Below are 22,660 nucleotides of genomic sequence, written 5' to 3' on the forward strand. Positions count from 1 at the left end.
AATTCACCCATTCATCCATTTATATAATATAAAACTTACTCGTTACTCGATCATTCATTTATTCATCCGTTCCTATAATATAAAGTTTACTTGTTACAGGATCATTTATTCATTCATCCATTTATATAATATAAAGCTTACTCGTTACACGATCATTCATTCATTCATCCATTCCTATAATATAAAGCTTACTTGTTACACGGTCATTCATTCATTCATTCATTCATTCATCCATTCCTATAATATAAAACTTACTCGAAGTACTCGTTCACAGAGGAGACGGAAGAGTTTTCGTTATAGCTTCTGTTGTAGAGGTTGGTAAAGTTCTCTGACCAGTCTTCCCGCCAACAGTTCACGGAGTTCCACTCGTTATGACAGGTGGTCCATGGCAGAACCTTCGTGAACGATGCGAACAGGTAATAAAAACTCCAGCCAATAACAACGTTGTAATAAAAAGCGACTAGGTAGGACATCCAGCACACGGCCATACCAGCACCTGAAAGGAAGAGAGACATTTTACATTGCAATCTTGTATACGTCACAAGACACGTGATCATTATATGTCATCTTTTGTACGTCACTAGACACGTGATTTTTATACGTCACTAGGCATGTCATCATTATACGTCATCTTTTGTACGTCACTAGACACGTCATCATATAAGCGCCTTAAAAATGGTACCGGGAGATAATTTTAGATGAATGTATTGAGATAACTATAAGATTAATGAACTCAGCCTTGTTTGAACTCAAAGCAGAACATTTTGCTATAAACCTGTCACCATTTTTGTAACTATTTGTACCTAAAAGGAACACATTTGTCTTCCCAAATGTTTCAGTAGTGGGATGTATTTGAGACAAGTGGATAAGTAACAATTTTCTCTTATTGATGGATCTGCCTGAAAATGTTTGAAAGTGTAGAATTATGCTAGATATCCAATCAAAACAACCCGTTTTATTAATTTATTTGTTTATTCGGGTTTAATGCTGCATTAAATACACTCAGGTACCGCTATCAGCGATTTCTTACGCGCTTTATGTTGTCTTGTATGCATCACGAATTTGCCGTCCTATGTATTATACTTGCGCGGAGCAATATGCTGTGCTGCGCTGTGCTGTGCTGCGCTGTGCTGTGCTGCGCTGCGCTGTGCTGTGTTGTGCCGAGCTGTGCTGTGCTGTGCTGCGAGGCGGGGCGATGCAGACCGGTGCAGCACTCTACGATACGGTACGGTAGGGTACGATACGATACTCTGGTGTACGGTACGGTACTGTATTTGACTGTTTCGTACCGTATCGAACGGTACTGTACTGTATTGTACTACACTGCATTCTACTAAACTGTAATTTTGCATTGCATTGCATTGTACTGTATTGTATTGCATTGCATTGTACTGTATTGTATTTCATTGTATTGTACTGCACTGCACTGTACTGTATTGTACTCTTGCATTGCATTGCATTGTATCGTATCGTATTGCATTGTATTTTGTATTGTACTGTATGGCTTCCTCTCCGGCCGTGAGTGGGAAGCAACCTGCGGATGGTGGTAGGTTTCCCCCGGGCTCTGCCCGGTTTCCTCCCACCATAATGCTGGCCACCGTCGTATAAGTGAAATATTCTTGAGTACGGCGTAAAACACCAATCAAATAAATAAATAAATATTGTACTGTACTGTATTGCATGGTAGTCTGTAACATGTATAATGCCATCGTGGGAGAGAACAATGTACAACATAGTTTGGTCCAGTATCCTTATGCAGTAGGGTAAAGTTGTGTAAGGCGACACATGGGCAGCCATCTCACCCTTGAAAATTGGGACTATTTTCCAGACAGTGATTGCGCCTTCACGGTGAAATTGACCGAGGACGAGTTCCATGTAGAAGAGAGGCAGGGCACCGACTAGGAGACAGGCGAAGTACGGGATGAGGTATGCCCCTGGAACAAACATATAACAAGCATTAGGTGAGAATGTATGCACTTATTTAAGCCTCCGAACAGTTTTCCATTGGTTTGTGTCTGAAAAGAAGGTATGCAAATATAGATTGTAGGTCGCATTTACTCCTGTGTCCCCATTTCCATCACTTAACCTCCCTCCACACACGCACACACACACACACAATCTTCATCCCACTTTATACAAAACAATCGCAATTAGAGTTAAGTGAGAAAAACTCTACAGTAATCAATAATTAAATTCAAATTCAATTACTCAAGCCTACATATGCTGGAACAATACTATCTGACATATGTTAAAGAACACTGAAGATAAACGTCTGAAAATAGTGTTGGCAGAAATAGATAATTAATCGACTTTGCCATGGCAACAAATGCTGAATGAAGCCATCTGGAAAGCCAGGTCCGAGTGACATATACCAGTGCTGCTGCAACGTGTGGTGTTCTGTTTGCAATGGTGCTGTGATTGTTATGTTATTCTATTTGTTATGGTATTGTATTTAAAAGTCGACGTCCGCTGTTGAAAAGTGACATCGTTTTTTAAATGGAGCATTACCTCAACGTAAAAAGTCAACGTAAAAAGTCGACGTCGACTTGTGTAACTCGAAATTCAGTTAATGCTCCATCAAGATTTGGGGGTTGATACAGGTGCTTTCTCATGGTACAGACTGAAAAACTTGCAAACAAAAATTGTAAGTCCTTTCCTTAAAAAAATGTCAATTAAGTTACTAGTGCACGAATTATTAATAATAATTCAAGTGATTTTGATTCAATAATTTGAAAAACACGTGTGTAAACGCGACTGAAGTAAAAACTTCTGTAATTAACGATTGATTTTTATTTTCCAGGGTCAGATTTATGGTTCAAGGAAACAGGAGTGTCCGGTTTAAACCACCGACCTTTGGCAAGTTACTATCACATGTTCCCAATTGATGTGACATACAGAGATGTGCCATTTTGTCACCAAGGCCCCATGCCGGAATAACGAGAGTAGAAGAATCTACAAACTCCTTGTCCAAGGACGGAACTAGGAATCGCACGCCTTATACTTACTGATTCCACCTCCGCTTCCTGTCTGGGTTTAGATTTAATATAAAAACTCAGTTCATCAAATTCAACATGCTTGTCACCTTATATTTTCTACTTTACTTGTCATTACTATAAATATCAACGTTAATGTTGCAAACCCACAACCTAAATCTTAAGAGCTATGAGTTCAAGTCCAGCTCAGGCAGAAGTGGTAAGGTCTGTCTGCAACTTGCGGATGGTCGTGGGTCTCCTCGGGGGTCTGCCCGGTTTCCTCCCACAATAATGCTGGCCGTGGTATAAGTGAAATATTCTTGAGTAAAACACCAAATAAATAAATCTTAAGACATTTCTGTATGTATGGCAGAATTTTTTTCGCAAAGTTCGGATTAAAATGCCAATAGTACTTTGTACTTACTCCGTTAAACTTGCATGGGAAGATCGCAGCGTTTGTGTGAAACAAGATTAAAAGCAAAATCTAGCGTTTTACACCGAAGTAAAAGTAAAATCTATATATATTCACATGCTTCCTGAATGTAATCGTCTTACATAAGGTCAAAATGTGCGTCACAAGAGCGCAAAAGAAGGTCACTGATACATGCCACGTGCTAATGGCGAACAATCTCTAAACGGTTATAAGTATGCACGCACTGACAACTTCTACGTGATAATATACCAGAGGGTTGCAATCTTAGAAGAAAGCTAAACCACGTGGGCGGGAGAGGTGAAAAGCCCATCATAAATAAGCTTTACCGATGTAAGCGACTAATGTCGGGTGCAAGAATCTGTGAAATATTGCACACCGTCTAAATGTAATTACCATCTGGCCTCAAAATTGGTTTTCAGTTGCAGGGCGTGTTGGGGGGTGGGGTGGGGTGGGTAGCCCTGAAGGATTTAAACTCTGTTAATCTGGCGCCTAGCACAGTCCTCTCCCATTACAAAGTAGATGACAAATGTGGAAATATGCAGGTGGAATCGATTTCACAGTAGCTTTCCCATACGCCGATTAGGAAGTGATCGGGGATAAAGACCTTGGAAACTGGCCCTCCCATTGGCTGTGTTATAGAGAACTTGCCTGAAGAGAGGCCTGGTTGCTGATGTGAAGACGTTAAGGACGTCGTCTTGTTAACATGATCAACGCTAAGCACGCCTCTCAATGAGTCGAAGCACTCTTCAGCAATTACTCCACGGAAAGGAAAGTCACATCGGGTCAAAGCAATATCAGTGAAAGCCGACAAAACATTTCTATGTAAATGACAGGTTTGGAGGAATTAGGGAACGTTTAAGCTGAGAACGGCGGTGATCTGTGACTGATCATAATCCGACCATTTCTACCGGAAATGACTCTGCCGCCACTGTCCCGTCTCTGACCATTGTTTTGCAGGCCAAGTGTACGCAATCATTCCCTTTTCCCAGACAAGAAGATAATCGTCTGCCAACTGAAATGAACATATTACATTTGATCTGAAAACACCAGAAAACCTTTGAGAAAAGCTCGGTAACTGACTGTGTATGGGAAGGGCAACGTAAACAAAACCTGGCTACATTAATAACTATATAATAAAGTGTTGCAGCCACGCCCTATCTCAAATGTAGTGCTCAGTGCAGAGCGAAAAAAACTATCGGCTATGTACGTATGTACGTATAGGTAAGAATAGTTTCGGTGGTTTAATGATAAGCGTGTCTACCTCGAAGTAGGGACACCTGCATGGGATCAAACCTAAGTCGAGCCATACCAAAGACTTTAAAAATGGCAACTGTTGCTACCTCACTTGGCGTTCAGCAACCAAGGAATCAGGACTGGATGGCACTGATGTCAGTATAATATGGCTGCGTGGGGTGTCATGTTTTGGTGTCTTCGGCATGACAATTTAGTAGCGGCAGCACTTTGGCGCATGCACTCGCCCTGCCACAATAAGACACTTTTTATGTGCACTGTATACAATGACTCTTTGCTGTCATATGACTGAAAAATTGTTCATTACGACGTAAAAACCCAAGCAAACATACATCTGTATACCTAAGGTTTATTTGCTCGCGATTTAACGCCGTGAGAATATTTCACCTATACGACGGCGGTCAAGTTTTTTGAGCTCTGTTTGCTGGAAGTGAAGTAATAACACGTTTGTTACCAAAATTCTGATATATTTTAACTACATGCAAAATAGCAGTGCAGGAATTTATAGTGCATCAACAACCTAAAATGTCTCTGTGACAGTATTATCCAACCAGTCCCTCCTTCATGCTTCGGAGGCTTAACCTCACCACTGATGTCCTTGCGCGGAACTATACAATAAGCATTCTTTAATAAAACTGCTTTAGGGTGTCCAGATAAAGCTCATGTATATGTAACAGCCATTAATAGAAATAAACGAAATCACTTCCTGTCTCATGACGGCGACCCCATTGACCTTGGCGTTGTTCAAAATTTTTTATGCAAAAGAGCGATATATACGCTGTAAACAGTGTGCTAGGCAAATTGGTTAAAGGGCAGAGTCCAAAAATAGCGACCACAACCTTCATCCGCTCGGAGACGATCTGTCTTTCCGGATCATGGCGTCACGCATCAGATGGACAGAATGACGATATATAGTATCATATAATGCCTCAATGCCAAAGAGTTTATTTTCAGTAAAGTCACGCTGCATATCAGATGTAGCAAATTAGCCTGAGACCCTGGATTTATAATGAGTTTTCCAGCTCAATCTATCACTGACATTTATTTACACTATACTCCTCAAATGTTGAGAGAATCAGGTTGTATGGGTGCAGAAGAAGGTACGGTATCGGTTACCATCACATCAATCATCAGGTTATTTTACACATCCTTCTGTTGTTGACTCTATGGTGACACGGCAGCGAATATATGTACACGGTACACTATATGGAATTTCCGCCCCCCATTGATCGACACCTTCAGAATAACATATTAGTTCACTGGTTTATCTGGTATATACTGCTCTATTAAGATATATTTATTTTACTGATGTTTTACGCCGTACTCAAGAATATTTCATTTATAGGACAGCAGCCAGTATTTTGGTTGCAGAACAGCTCTATTGAAATACTTAACTGCATGTTAATTCTCTTTTAATTTAGAGCATAGAAATAGTCACCGTAAAAACCATGGCAGAGAAATGACCAGCTACTTGACAAAAGTCTTGACAAACATCTTGACACAGAACGGGCACAGGACTGAAACAGACACGGTTGATCACAGGCGTATGGCCTCAGTTACAGCAATCAATCCATTGCGGACTAAATCGCAATATTGACGAATATATCAGTTACACGATGTTAAGGGATAGGGTCTTGGGTAGGGCGTTTGTCTTTCAATCTTTAAGATTGTTGTACTGTTCGTGGAACCTCTGTGACAATAAGCAGCACACGACTCTGGTTGTGACCGTTTGTGCTGTTTAATGCTTGTTGAACACCACTTGCCTTCCACCAATATGGTGTGTATATTTATTGTGTTACATATAGGAAAGTTTATCAGTAACTTGCTATACATCGGTGGTTTAAAGCGGAAACTCCAGATTCCTGCGCCCATAAAACGTACTAACGGCGATCATATGGGTAAAAAATTTTGAGTGCGGCGTTAGGCATCAATCAATCGTAGACATACACAATTGACGGTGGTCAACTTTATGGGTGGAGGGAATCCGGAAGAGTTTCCTATCCTGACTTGAAGCCGCAGCCTAACCACCGAGAACTGGATTTAAGATCACGAAACCAGGGTCAGTCGCAACTGGTTATGAGAATGAGCCAGGGAGGCACCCCAAAAATGTTATAGAACGAATTTTCATGAACGAACGACAATCATGCTTCGGGCATATCTTGTCTACTGAACGGATTAAAAAAAAATAAGTAAAAATATACCATGGTATACTGGTACTGGAAAACCTATATTATGTAAGAATTTTATACTGTATACTATATAAGAATTTTATGCCGTATGTAATATAAGAACCACGTTTATAATAAAAATTGCATACTGTATATTGTATGAAGTGCATACTATATATTCTATAAAAATTGCATTCTGTATATTATATAGCAAATGCATACTGTATATTATATAAAAATTGCATTCTGTATATTATATAGCAATTGCATACTGTATATTATATAAAAATTGCATTCTGTATATTATATAGCAATTGCATACTGTATATTCTGTATATTATATAGCAATTGCATACTGTATATTATATAAAAATTGCATTCTGTATATTATATAAAAATTGCATACTGTAAATTTGTGGACATAAACAAATGAAAATGGTATGAAAATGGTATGAAAAGGTCTTGTGTCTTGCTGCATTAGCTAGGATAATAACTGGAAGATGCATCTGTATAAAGATATACGCCAGCAAATCAGGTGCTCAACAATATATATAGCCGCCAGCTTATATGTACAACACATGGAATGTTCTTTATAGTACATCGTTTAATAAAAGCACGAAACCTGAACAGATTAAATATTTCCTTATCAGCATGTCTAAGAGCTACGCTCAATGTATTATTTGTCAATAAATTCTTTCGGCTTTCAATCCTTTTCCTGTTTCATAAAATCTCTTGAGGACGAGATTGGTGTTTGCGGCTTTCTCCTAGAAGAGATCTGCCAGATAAACGCCGCTGTTATCAGCCTAATTGATTGTTACATTACCATTTATTCTCTCCAGCTCGGCTATCAGACAGCTGATGCCCGTCATTCCAGGCTCAATTCTTCTGGCTTTTTCACACTTGTCTGGCCGGCAAATTCAATGCGATGACGACTGCCTTCAGCCATACAACAATTACATAATCTCCTTAGACATTTGGACCAACACGTGCAGGTATATCTTAGTTAAACGTTGATTGTGGTCGAAACAGTTTCTGACAAAACGTTCTTTCTTGTATTTCACAATAGTGATCGAGATGTTTGATTGTTAGCTTTGGGTTTTACATATAATCCCTTATACCACTGTTTCGGTCATATCACGGCGGTGTCCCTTCGCAACAGGCCAGAGCTAATGTCGACATATTTTTAAGTTGTGTCAGTGACTGGAGATCAGACACCAAGTCACAAAACAGATATTTCTCAAGACACAACCTTTGTTATGCAGCTGATGTGTTCGTCAAGCTATGGCATTTTTCCTTGCAACTATGAGTTTTTTTCTAAAAAAAAACGAAGACCTTTGAGAAGGTTATTACAAATGAAAAAGGAAAATACCACCCTTCTGAGAGTTACATTCCCATGTTTCAGTGAACAACTAGCCACATATCAGTCATATGGGGCCGATGTAACAACCGTCTGCGTGTACGAATGCCATATGTGGGCAGACATGTCTCAGCTGCAGTCCTATTTTTGGCCAATAAACTTGCCCCAGTTGTTACTCTTCCGGCAGTTAGTTTTAGTTGGCTACTTGCTGATTTGAGCAGATGAGCCTAATCCATTTAAGCAATGAAAGTTTCAGATACATCGACCATAACACATTTACACAATGGCTTCTTTAACAAGTTTGATTTCGTGTTTGTCTCGTTGTTGATATATATGTATGTATGTATTTATTTATTTATTTATTTATTTATTTGATGGGTGTTTTACGCGATACTCAAGAATATTTCACTTATACGACGAAAACCGCCATTATGGTGGAAGGAAACCTGGCAGGTCTCGAGAGAAACAACGACCTTCGCACGGATACGCGTTCTTTTAAAACATTAAAATAAAACATTCTTTTATTTTCCTCTAAGAAGAGAAAACCATTACTGAGAATTATGAAGTTGTACATGAACCTCGTTTTTTCTCGCTTCAGTCTGTGTTTGACTTCATCAAAAAGTTCAAACTACATCCAAATATAATAAATGACTTACAAAATCAGAAAGTCAAAATAGTAAAACCAGGGCAGCGACGACACTGCAGCGAATAATTGGCAAATGATCACACGCAACCGGTTAAATACGGCTTCTTGTCAATTAATCTCTGTTAGGGTTTTACTCTAACTGTTCATGTTAATGCTTACACAGTAGGAAATTACACGCCCCCTAGCAACAGGGTTTTGCCAAAATAAAAAAAAATCAGTGGTATTATTGAAGTTCATTAGACCTCACTGATCAAAAACCTGCATCACCTGTTCTCGATTTCCCTCTCCCACTCCCCTCCCCACGGCGTCTATTCTACTCTGCCTTTACCTTAACAACCACCCCATTAACCTTGGTCAGTGCTCAGTCAAACGCGTAAAATCCAAACCGTTAAGAGAGGAGTCCATTTAGTGACTCCGTCCACGTGCTGTGACCATACATAAATGTGCGTAGGTCGAGCGGAAGTCACTTTGTCTCGCTGGCCAATCGGTTTAGGCTTATGTCACGTGCCCCGAGATCTAAGCACTTGTCACCGGTGATTACCTTATCTCCAGCCCTGAGCCACTTCGCACCGCTTTCTCTCTCTGCCCTCGTCTTGTGTTGTGGACTGTGGTAACCCCTGATTACTCTGTTTAGACGTGACTAAGAACGGACAGCTTTCTCGCTCGGTCTCCTCATAATAAAAGAATTAGTCAATTGCTTGGCACTGACCTTTTTCCCATCACACGACTGCTAACTGCCGCGGGTTTTTTTTACCTTAAGCGCACCCTCTTACTCTACTACTCATCTTCTTTATTTTCCTGTAAAGCTTTTCTAATCTTTACAGCTCTAAACACTGTAGAAAAACGCACGCGACTCAGAGGAAGTAACATATGTTGTAACAAGAAATACAGATGGATGGTAATGATGGATGTGATTTCAAATATTGAGACCATTGCTTTGACAAACACCGCTAATTCTGATATACTGGCATTTTAGGTACATGGGCCTCTTTCTTGTTCAGTCTATTGTCTTTATACTTCCAACCATAATTCATACATGGAAAGGTCTGCCAGTAACCTGAGGATGATCGTGGGATTCCCCCGGGCGGTGCCCGGTTATCTCCCACCATAATGCTGATAGCCGAAATATTTTTGAGTATCAATCGTTAAGCACCAAATAAATAAATGACATCCCATGTGGTTGATTCTTCCAGCTCCTTCAAACAGTACATGCATCCCTGACACGGCTAATGATGCATCCCTGCCTAAGTGGTCGTTGATCCACCACTGAGTAATACACGGCTAACGTGGCATCCCTGCCTAAGTGGTCATTGATCCACCACTGAGTAAGGCCTGACTAACGAGGCATCCCTGCCTAAGTGGTCGTTCATCCGCCACTGAGTAAGATCTGGCTAATGATGCATCCCTGCCTAAGTGGTCGTTGATCCACCACTGAGTAATTCCTGGCTAACGATGCATCCCTGTCTAAGCGTTCGTTGATCCACCACTGAGTAATACACGGCTAACGATGCATCCCTGTCTAAGCGTTCGTTGATCCACCACTGAGTAATACACGGCTAACGATGCATCCCTGTCTAAGCGTTCGTTGATCCACCACTGAGTAATACACGGCTAACGATGCATCCCTGCCTAAGCGTTCGTTGATCCACCACTGAGTAATACACGGCTAACGATGCATCCCTGTCTAAGCGTTCGTTGATCCACCACTGAGTAATACACGGCTAACGATGCATCCCTGCCTAAGCGTTCGTTGATCCACCACTGAGTAATACACGGCTAACGATGCATCCCTGCCTAAGCGTTCGTTGATCCACCACTGAGTAATACACGGCTAACGATGCATCCCTGCCTGGGTGTTCGTTGATCCACCACTGAGTAATACACGGCTAACGATGCATCCCTGCCTGGGTGTTCGTTGATCCACCACTGAGTAATACACGGCTAACGATGCATCCCTGCCTGGGTGTTCGTTGATCCACCACTGAGTAATACAGGGCTAACAATGCATCCCTGCCTAAGCGTTCGTTGATCCACCACTAACTAAAGAATTGCAAACTATGCATCCCTGCCTAAGCGTTCGTTGATCCACCACTAACTAAAGCATCGTACACTATGCATCCCTGTCTAAGTAGTTGCTGATCCACCACTAACTAAAGCATCGCAGACTATGCATCCCTGTTTAAGTAGTTGTTGATCCACCACTAACTAAAGCATCGTACACTATGCATCCCTGTCTAAGTAGTTGTTGATCCACCACTAACTAAAGCATCGCAGACTATGCATCCCTGTTTAAGTAGTTGTTGATCCACCGTACACTATGCATCCCTGTTTAAGTAGTTGTTGATCCACCACTAACTAAAGCATCGCAGACTATGCATCCCTGTCTAAGTAGTTGTTGATCCACCACTAACTAAAGCATCGCAGACTATGCATCCCTGTTTAAGTAGTTGTTGATCCACCACTAACTAAAGCATCGCAGACTATGCATCCCTGTTTAAGTAGTTGTTGATCCACCATTAACTAAAGCATCGCAGACTATGCATCCCTGTCTAAGTAGTTGTTGATCCACCACTAACTAAAGCATCGCAGACTATGCATCCATGTTTAAGTAGTTGTTGATCAACCACTGAGTAATACACGGCTAATATCTATATTCATATCTAACTATATAGTTTATATAGGAAAACTGGCGATCTGGTTACCATGACAACCTCAAAAATGGACAATTATGAATCTCACACATTGTCATCTTTGTATTTATGTATTCACCAAAAATTAAAACTCTATGTGGAAAACTGTTAGAGTTATAGCCCGGACACGAAATCATATCTATCTATATAGTATGTATAAGGAAAATGGCTATCTGGTTACCATGACAACTGCTGAAATTTACAAATTTGAGTCGCGACACATTGTTATCTGTGTATGTATGTATCCACCAAAATTAAAAATTTACGCAGAAAATTGTTGGAGTTATAACCCTGACACGAATACAGACAGACGTACGGACGTACAGACGGACAAAACGCTATGACATAATACACTTACAATAAGAAGGTGTATAATGTACGAAAATTGGACGCAATCATGTAAAGAGAAGTAGTCAACACTTTTCAATGACGTTGATGTCGCTACAAGGCGAGATATGTACACGCCATATGCAGAACCCTTCGGTAGATTGCTGTCCAAGTAAGGATAATTTACAAAAAATGTCAGAATTGAAACTATCCCTCTTGTGGTCTGGGGGGGCCTCCGTGGCTCAGTCGGTTAGCGCGCTAGCGCAGCGTAATGACCCAGAAGCCTCTCACCAATGCGGTCGCTGTGAGTTCAAGACCAGCTCATGCTGCCTTCCTCTCCGGCCGTACGTGGGAAGGTCTGCCAGCAACCTGCGGATGGTCGTGGGTTTCCGCCGGGCTCTGCCCGGTTTCCACCCACCATAATGCTGGCCGCCGTCGTATAAGTGAAATATTCTTGAGTACGGCGTAAAACACCAATCAAAAAAAAAAAAAAAAAAAAAAAATCTATGCGTCGAAACAGACATTCGTATACCAGTCGTCAGCCAGGTCAAAACCCCAAAACGACGTATAACACAGGCCACCAGAGAACTAAGAAAGTATATAAAGTACGAAAATTGGATGAAATCCTGCAAAGAGAATATCAACAATACTGGAAAGACGCAAGATAAGTTCTAGGCGACTGAGTGAAATCAAATTCAAATCGTGTACCAACACAGACCAACAAGGAAACCGTTTTGGTCTTTGTACAAAAATATAAGTCCAGACAAGATGTACCATCTGGAGAGTTTGTGGTTTCCTTTAAATCCAGCGAAGGTGGGTAAATATTTTTCACAGCCTTTGCTGTATATGGATTGTTTAAAGCCAGCAGATCATCAGTATATCGTTTAGTGAATGAGAAAGATCGGGCCTGATGAGGATTAACCCCTAAATAGATTCTGCATATAGTCGTATTCATATGAGAACAGGTATAGGTCGGACAAAGGGGGGCAAAATTTGGAACCATCGGAATACCCATACACTGTTGATATATGGTTTCCCGAATTTCACCTAGATGTTATTAATGAGAAACTCAAGCAACTCAATGAACATCGAAACAGCCAATAAATGGTAACCCTTGTATGTAGCGGAACTGAAGAAGGCTTTGTTGCCTCTGACGTTAACATAACGGTTGTCCGTTTTGTTAAACCCCGACGCAATTAGTCATGAAATTCTATCTGTTAAATCCGTGTGAGGAAATCCCGAGCAGATATGTCCATTTACTGAATGTGTATTAGAGCGTCTGGTTCTTCAGTGAAACGTATAAAGTTTTTAAGTATCCACAGTTGACGCATAATTTTTTTGTAATTAAACAAAATGACTGTACTTCTTGTACTTCTTGTAGTGCAGGTCTTAAGACCTGGCTAACGGTACATCCCTGCCTAAGTGGATATTCACCATTGAGTAAGACATGCATCCCTGTATATTGTATATTGATCCACCACTGACGAAAGGATGCAGGCTATCATCCCTGCCCAAGCGCTCGCTGGTCCATCAGTGACGAAAGTATGGCACCTGTCTAAGCGCTCGTTGATCCACCACTGACGAAACCATCGCAGACTATGTATCCCTGCCAAAGTGTATGTTGATCCACCACTGACGATAGCATAACAGGCTATACATCCCTGCCTAAAAGTTCGTTGGTCCATCACTGATGAAAGCATGCTAGACTATGCATCCCTGCCTAAGTGTTTGTTGATCCACCACTGACGATAGCATAACAGGCTATGCATCCCTGCCTAAGAGTTCGTTGGTCCATCACTGACGAAAGCATGAAAGACTATGCATCCTTGCCAAATCCGTTCCTTGGTCCACCACTGACGAACAGGTTGATTAACTGATGCCTTATTCCGAACTGAGAAGAATAATATAATCATCTTAAATACATCCACGTATATAAAAACAACTAACAGATCAGAGTTAAGTCCCAATGTCGCGAAAGAAACGGAGTATTTGAGCAGCGTTAAAGAGTTTATAGCAAATGCAAGTACATCCCCATGGTTTATAGTTTTGAGTACAAAGTTAAGTGCTGAACATATGGAGCTCTGTCCAGACCTCTGATCACTGCTGACTTTTGACCCTGCTCCTTCAGACAACTGTCCCACGACATTCGACAAGGCTTCGCCCATGACCTCCATTAATGATTATTTACCCCTGTATTTAATTGCTTCGTGAGCGATCTCTGTGAAAACACGGAAACACACAAACATCAGTGTTACACATTTGGGTGGTCTAACAGTCGTACAAAACACGTGGGTTTGTTCCAGCAAGGCTGTTTATCTTGACTAGCTCAAGGCCTCCACTTTTCCTGATGGAAAGTCCAGATTCAACGTTATGGTGCACGTGGTTTGAGAAACCCAACTCCAAAGTGTGAGAGCCGTGTCACTACTATTTGGCAGGAATATGATCCAGAACAATTCAACGCCGGCATGTCTTCTAATTAGTAGTTCAACTGTCTCCGAGATAACGGTGTCCAGTTACTGTCTCATGGCACGGGACTAGGCTTAAGTTCGCAGCTACACCCAGCAACTAAATACAGCCGTCTTCCAGTACAGTAACGCACACGAAGCTGTGGCGTACAGCTTGTGCGCTGATAACCGGTTGGTTTTGATTTTTATGATATACCCAGAAAACTTCTGAAAGGCGAGAGCATTGGTGAATAAGAATTCAAGTAGACACCAGTAGGTTTTGCGGTTAAGTTTACTTTCCTCAGTCTCGTTATTTAATGAAAAGAATTCTGGGTCAGTCATGTGCAGATTCAGTTTGACTCACATACCGTTTACCGTCCGCGCAGCACACTCACATTTATACCGCCAGAGCCATTGAGTTTGGAACGTGAAGTAGCATACAGTTTTATTCAACCTTTTTTATAAACTTAAACGACAATACTTCACACGAACACAGGCACTTATCAAGTAAAACGTCTTAAAGTTTATCCACTGAAACAACTAATCTGTTATCTTGACAGAATATGTTTTCTTTGTGAAAGCGGAATAGATTGTGCCACTAATACAAACCTTTATGTTATATATGAACAGACTTGTTCTGTTGTTCCAACAGGATATTTTTGATGGTGTAACGGTGCACTGCGTTACCAATAACCTAATATTATCGTTCGGCAACATAATCCATCCCAGTATTACTCGGAAAACATAATATTATTCAAATGTAAGAGATGAGTTCTTGGTGTATATATGGAGTAAAGAGGTAAAATGTCGGCTGAAAGCTCAGCTGTATGACTTTTTGTGACACGCTCTTACAGTTGTTAAATCAGTCAATATCAGACAACTATGCATGTACTTTTTATCGTGTTAAAATGATTCTAAAGTTTGATAACGTTACAGCGCGACGCGCTTGTTTAATGTTAAAAACTTTATTACCAATTTTGAAAGATAACACATGAACAGGAGATGTTGATGTTTTGTTAAAAGTAATTATTTGGGCTATTCAAAAACAATAGTAATTCGATTGCATTTGCGTAGATCGATTTTTCTTTGCCAAAAATTGCCAGCATAGCGTCTTTTAAGTGACTAGTGATAACAGAAAACTTGGTTACAGCCTATGATATGGTGTATTACGTTCGAGTGACCCTTTGCTGTTTTCATGTGAAAAATTAGGCGTGATGGCACATTTTTAGATCCTTTTATTACCCAAACGGCGCTAACCCAAGGCCCATGTACACATTTACCATTATCACGACTGTAACTGTAAACAGCCAAGAGGGACCTGTATACATTTAAACCTGGCCAACCAATGTATCCTGCAAGTTCTGTGTTGTTTATAGAACATGGGTTTCTACAGAACACGTGGTTTCCTCTTTCCAATAGGGTTGTAAACATTCCCATAGTGGCACGTGAGAGCAGATCTGGTTTACAAACCATCGCCAAGGTACTAGCGCGTTAACACTGATCATGTCAGCCAGAAATAGCTGAACTCCTTGTCACATCTTTAACTGCCTCGTGAATTGGCTAGAAGCAACTAGTTCTCCTTCATCATCATCTACTATTTGATTCCGTAAATTCACACCAATGTTTAATTGGAAAGGCATGCGTTTTTACGCACGTCAAGTTTTGCGTACGTCAGCAAGTTGAAACTGGAAGACTGGAATGATATCGGTGGGAAGTGGATTTGCGTAGGGGCGAAGGGGTGGTAAATCAGCGGAAAAGCCATAAAGGCGGTGAGAGATTTTAGTTAGACGTCAGCTCGCCCTTGCCTCCCATTTTACGCACATAAATCACGCATGAACTGGTTCGATGATCAGCCTGGTTTTACAAATAGAAACGTCAGAAGTCACTCCAAGAAAGTACAAATATAACCCGAATATTCCACAGTGCCTTAAACACTAACAATATGGACACATCGTTGTTGTTGTTTCCCCTGATTCAGTACTTAAGTTCAATGTCTAAATTCGTAACCGTTCCAACCGCTTTACTTCAGAAGAATTTTATGTCCTACCCATCTGGGTTACAGTGCTATTTCTACGTTCGTTATTAATAAAATGTTTGTTCTTATGCTCATACGATTATTGGTATAAGTATGTTTGGAACGGGAAAATCTGAAGGAAAATGTACAAGAAATGAAAATAGAGAATGTAGCGGAATATACGTTCAAGTTTTCCCATACAACAAATAATGATTAGTTTAAGATTTATGCTTATAGTTAAAGGAAAATAGCAAAAGGTTTCTTTTCATGAGTACCAGTACACTTTACTGGGCAATGAATATGGACAACGCTGGGCATTTGTTTCATGTCTCTCTAGCTGACAGTCTCGTGTGAATGATTTTTCAAAACAGGGCAAATATGATTCACGACAAAGGAATCGTAATGTTTGTGAAAAAATGAAAATATATCAGTAATCCAAGAAGTCATGTGATAATGAAAGAATTGATTCTGCATATCTGGAATATATGAAGATTTATTCAACAAGGCACTTGTGGACTGTGTACACCATCTTTCTCCATTATTGGTGATACTTAAAATGCGTTTTTCTGATAAACTGTAATCCAAGATATCTTTAATGGCGAAAGTGTGCTATTCACTTTTTACTACTACAATCTGTTCATTTATTTGACTGCTGTTTTAAGACGTGCTCAAGAATTTTGCATTTGCATAATTCGGTCAGGTTTTTGGGTAGAGAAAAGAAGAAATCTATTGCTTTTCGCCCCATACCTAATAAACCTCCTCGCATAAAGCGCAAACATCATCGAGACTTCGACTTCAAAAGAATTATGCACGTGATTTTATGTAAACGGTAAATGGACAGTAAATAAAAGTGAACGATACTATTGTGCACTGTAAAGAATTACGTTCAGATTTTCAGTTCAAGCTTGGATAACATACTGTTGCCTTCAAAAAAAGAGGAATTTGCAGACTCTAGACGTCTAGTTAATGCATATGATCATGTAGATGTGCATGGATGGATCTACATTCACCCACAGCCGGTTTAAGTGTGCCAAAGTTGTGCCGTCATCACCGCGATCTTGCACAATGCTTCTACTTTCAATTAACACTGGGTGCCTCCGTGGCTCAGTTGGTTAGCGCGCTAGCTCAGCGTAATAACCCAGGGACCTCTCACCAATGCGGTCGCTATGAGTTCAAGTCCAGCTCATGCTGGCTTCCTCTCCGGCCGTACGTGTGAAGGTCAGCCAGCAACCTACGGATGTTGTTGGGTTTTCCTCGGGCTCTGTCCGGTTTCCTCCCACCATAATGAGATATCGTAATTAGTAATTAAATAACGTAAATGGCAACAATCCACTTCCGTAAGACAAAGTAAAAAAAAAAGATTCTACTCACCTCCTCCATTACGATAACACAAATACGGAAATCTCCAGACATTTGCCAAATCCACAGCATATCCAATCATGGAGAGCAAAAAGTCAAGCTTCTTTCCCCACTGTCCTCTCTCATATTCTGGAGGACTTTCTGGTTCTGTCAAATACACCTCCACCATTTTAACCTTGGCTGGTTTCTTAGAGTCATTTTGTAAGAGAGATTTTTCTTGGTGATCTCCCGTAGGTTTGTCCTTCTCTTTGAAGGCGACGTCATTTGCTCCAGTGTAATCATTGCCCCGCTGTGTCACGTCCACATCCTCTCTGTGTTTTACACTTTGTAATTCCACGTTTTCTGGATCTCCCATGATGAGGCCAGGAAACTTTCCACTCGCTTCGCCCCTTCAGGCCCAGCTTCTCAACACTGAAGACTACTGTAGGCAAACAAAAAAAGACAAAACAAAAAAGCGTCTTAATGATGCGGTGTACTCCTAAGTGAGACTATGTGGTGCAAATCTTAAATACTCTATAACCAAAGTGACATTTCCACTAAGGTAATTATGTTACATCTACGCTCAGCTGCCAAGTTGGCGCAAACTGTCTACCTACCAAGAGTGTCTTACTTTTCCCCGACCCCTTGGGAAACTTGAGAGGCACGGCAATAAATACACAAGAAAATAACTGCGGCACACGTGGATGTGTAAGTCCCTAACGGTCTAGTGAACGGAGAGTCACCCAGCCAACCCAGCGGGGAGTCCCCCGAAACTCTTATATAGCCTAACAGCTTTCTGTTCGTCACGATACACATCAGACATTTACATGGTACATACGAGAAAACATCCCCAGTCATGATCCACCATACTTTAGACATGACATGTAGAAAGTGCAGTTGTTTTAAATGATGTACAGCGAAATGACCCTATAGACTTTAGTAACTAAATAGTTTTTCAGTATTTACAGAGCTTTTTAGCTAACCTGCTCATCTTGGTTCCTCTGACAGGCGTTGACAGACAAAATGACATTATGGGCAACTCGTACGAATGCTGTGAGATGGTGTACAATTTCTGACAGTGAACTGCACGTAGATCAGCCTGGGAGGTATTTATTTATTTATTCGATTGGTGTTTTATGCCGTATTCAAGAATATTTCACCTATACGACATTATGGTCGCAGGAAAGACGTATAAGACGTATAAGTCCGGAGACGAAGCCAGTTTACCTGGTCCTAAACTCACAGCGACCCATTGGTGAGAAGCTCCTCATCCATTGTGCTGCGCTTTCAAGCTCGCGTGTACGGAAAATCTATTTGCGTTGCCTAAAGTGTGTCTCTGGACTTTGAATTTGCTAGTACTCCACTGAATACATTGAGAGCTCTCAGCTTCTACGTCAAATTCCTTTGTGTTGATGTCTCATTTCTAGAACCGAAAACTACATGAAGTTTGAACATTTAGCTATACTAAAGAGTAGATCAAAATTGATCAGACTGATCACAAAGTAATACTGTTGACATGAGGAAAATTTTTCAAGCATTATTGTTCTGTTCAATGTTTTTTGTTCAGTGAAGATGAAACACATGCAACGAAGCATACTACGGGGCGCACCAGTAACTTCAGAGGGAAGCACAAATCACGTGGCCCATTAGGGCTGCGCGCGTGTCTGTCGTGGCTGAATTCATTACTTATAATATTAGCAAAAGATTATGATAAAACTACAGAGTGGATAAACAGAGAAACGCAGGTGATAGTTTCCCTGTGAATCTCCATGAAGACTGCATATAACAGTATGAAACTATTGAGCCAGTATTATGTTCAGTTTTGATCACGCCTAATAAGACTACACATAGTCAATTAGACTTCCTCTCTGCTTTCTTCTCTATAAGTAAATGTTTTAGTTATCCATTTTCGCGTACACGACAATATATAAGTCTGAATGATGTTAGAATATCAGGTGTGGGTTCAATCCTGACCATGGAGAGGGGATTTTTGGATTCCCTTGAGAGGTAATAAGTGGCCGATGTCTAACCGTGCTCTTTGACGACGTGTGATCGTTTGCGCAGTTCAAAGCTTCTTTGACAACGTGTAGTCGTTTGCGCTTTCAACGTTCGTTGACGTTGTAAGGCTGTTTGCGCAGTTTTAGGTTCGCTGACGACGTGTGGTGGTTTGCGCAGTTCGACGTTCGTTGACGTTGTGAGGCTGTTTGCGCATTTCTACATTCGTTGACGTTGTGAGGCTGTTTGCGCAGTTCTACGTTCGTTGACGTTGTAAGGCTGTTTGCGCAGTTTTAGGTTCGTTGACGCCGTGTGACGGTTTGTGCCGTTGAAAGTGGAAGGCTATTTGTCCTCCACCAAGACGGTTCGTGGGAAGGTTCGTCTCTGATTTGCTAAAAGGTCTGTGTTTTACAACGGCTCCCCTTTGTACAAATTCCTGAGAAGGGCAAACTATGCTTGTGTGTCCTCACCAATCTCTTTCAAGCACAATAACTTGCATACTTACTGTAACCGTTAAATGCACTTTACTGCTACGAAAAGGTACAACGCTTCTGAACATGGAAACGAGGTCACGAAGAATCTGTACATGTGTTCCTCTGAAATTCCAGCATTCAGCAGCTACTCTCTACAGTTACCCAGCTAACTCCATGATGTCAGTTGTAATTTTTATCAAATTCCACATCAGTGTTTCACGTTGATAAGTAATCAGACGTGTCCGCCAACAAGCATCGCTTGAGGAGAAACTATACCAATTTTTATGGATGACTTTGTCAGGGGTGTCAGTCAAGGAACACATGCCACTATGCGGTACCAAATTGAAATTTACTTCCAGAGCTTATCCTAGAGAAATCTAAGCGCGGACTCCGATTAACACCCGTTCCCTCCACCTATAAAGTTAACCGCGGTATAACTGAAAAATTCTTAAGTATTCTAAGGCGTTAGGCAACAATTAGATAAATACACAATGACAGGGCGTCGTCCATAAACGAGTTATTATTTTTCACATCTTCAGTGAGTTTATGGGTGAAGGCAACCGGAGTGCCCGGAATGCACCGTCCTTTGGTAAGTTACGGACGAGGATTTGTGTGCCAATGGTGGTGTAATGCTTTTAGCAGATGTTATTTACCATAATTCGCCCTGGTCACTTTTTTTTAACTGAGTAAGGACTTGGATTATAAGAAAAGGCGGTTTATTCATGACTGTCGGTGACGTGAAAACATTTAGATATAATTAAAGATGTACAGCATAGAGACACCAGAGCAGCCACGACAGTGTGATAGCTGGCAGATGGTCACAAGTAACCGGTGAAATACGGCCGCTTGCCAATTCACACGTGCCTCAGTTAGGGTTTTATTCTGTTAACCTTAACTGTTCATATAAATGTTTTATTAGTAACAAATTACACGCCCGGCATAGCATCATGGCTTAAGCAGAATTAGGTAATAAAATAAGCAGTGATATTATTTATTAGGCGTCACTGGTCTAGAAATACTCAGAATGCTGTGTTGTTATCATATTTAACATACAATCATAGATGGCACTGCGTTCCAATATGATTTAACATTTGTAGCGCTTACTGTTACTTTGTACTACTGAGCCTTTACAATACATTTTCATGACAAAGTATTTGTATCTCCATGAAAGAGCTCCTGACTTCGCTAGTTAACGCAAAATAAGCCTTCACCTTGAGTTTCAACTACTAAGAGTAAAGGCGTTTGATGAAATAACCTTGACCTGGACTAATATGTTACATATGTCCCACCCTTGACAGACTAGCTTTTGAAGTCATAACTTGTGGAAACCAGAGAAAAACCAGAGCAGCGATGGCGGTGTGTTAGCTGGCTAACACAGAGAATCTCAAAAATGCTGCAAAGTGAGATAAAGGCACATGCCCTTCCCCCCCTTTAGTTCAAAACATAACCCAAACTTGAGATACCTTGTTTAATTGTTATTTGACCTGGAACTCATTCATGGACTACGAATTTGAACTTTGACATGGAATTCATCCCTGGAATATCCACTGTCTGCCCGGCATCATTGAAAACCGATGACTGTTTCTCCCTTGTGTGTTACCGGCTTTATTTCCTATTTGTAGAATTTCTTACATACCTTTGTCTTTGGGACCTACTGTTTGGAAATGGATCTTGCGATTATCGACTTGGAACGCCCTTTACGGACTACGAATGGTGTACGAATGTCGAACATGACGCTTATATCTCGGAAACTACCGTACGATCTGGAAATCCAACAACCACAGGTTTCCAGGGAAAAGTTGACTAGCAATTTAATTGCATGCCTAAATGGCCTTTCTTAATTGTATTTTTTCAGCGGACACTGAAGACATTTGTTTTCGCCATCTCCATTAAAATTAACGCAAATGAGACTAAAGTTGTCTTAACATGCTGGGCACGCCTGGTATAAACGTAAGGGTACGCCTGGTATAAACGTAAGGGTACGCCTGGTATAAACATAAGGGTACGTCTGGTATAAACAAAAATGGTAAGTCACTTGTTGCATGGATGATTAGCATTTTTCTAGCCAAATCTGAGATGGTCCATGAACCTACAGGATCGAATCCAGGTCTCGCTTGTTCGGTTGCAGCCAGTAGATATGCCAAGGCGGTAGCAAAGAACTGTTATTTTCTCCGGGCACACCAGTTTATATATATATATATTCCTGAGTACGCCGTTAGAATAAATCAAATAAATACATAACAAAGTATATATCACTGGTTACAAAACACCAAACTAATAAATAAATACTTCGAAGATTAAAATCCACACAATAAATTTCTCCATAAATTCACTTTGGGGGAATATTTTTGGATGCAGTGTAAAACAATAACCAAATGTATACAAATAAATATTAAGTTCAAAAAGGTAAAGGCGCCAAGACATGGACACTGCAACCGAATAGCTGACGTTTACTCACTAAAGGACTAGGCATTTCAGAAGTCCCAGTATCAATTTTATAATTCAGTGTGCTGATATCTCTAACCCACTTGAGATATATGTGTGTATTTCCC

At 40.7% G+C, this 22,660-nt stretch overlaps 1 protein-coding gene across 1 annotated transcript in view; it reads right to left on the reverse strand.

Annotated features, from left to right (window-relative positions):
* Positions 1-22,660, reverse strand: part of LOC135465764 (sodium-dependent dopamine transporter-like) — a 52,486-nt gene that overhangs the window by 20,737 nt on the left and 9,089 nt on the right. The window contains 3 exon segments of the mRNA XM_064743092.1: positions 256-496; positions 1,803-1,934; positions 17,674-18,082. Of these exon segments, the coding sequence (XP_064599162.1) occupies positions 256-496; positions 1,803-1,934; positions 17,674-18,016 (716 nt within the window). The 5' untranslated portion in view covers positions 18,017-18,082.

Source organism: Liolophura sinensis, chromosome 5 (assembly GCF_032854445.1).
Source record: "Liolophura sinensis isolate JHLJ2023 chromosome 5, CUHK_Ljap_v2, whole genome shotgun sequence".
NCBI lineage: Eukaryota > Metazoa > Mollusca > Polyplacophora > Chitonida > Chitonidae > Liolophura > Liolophura sinensis.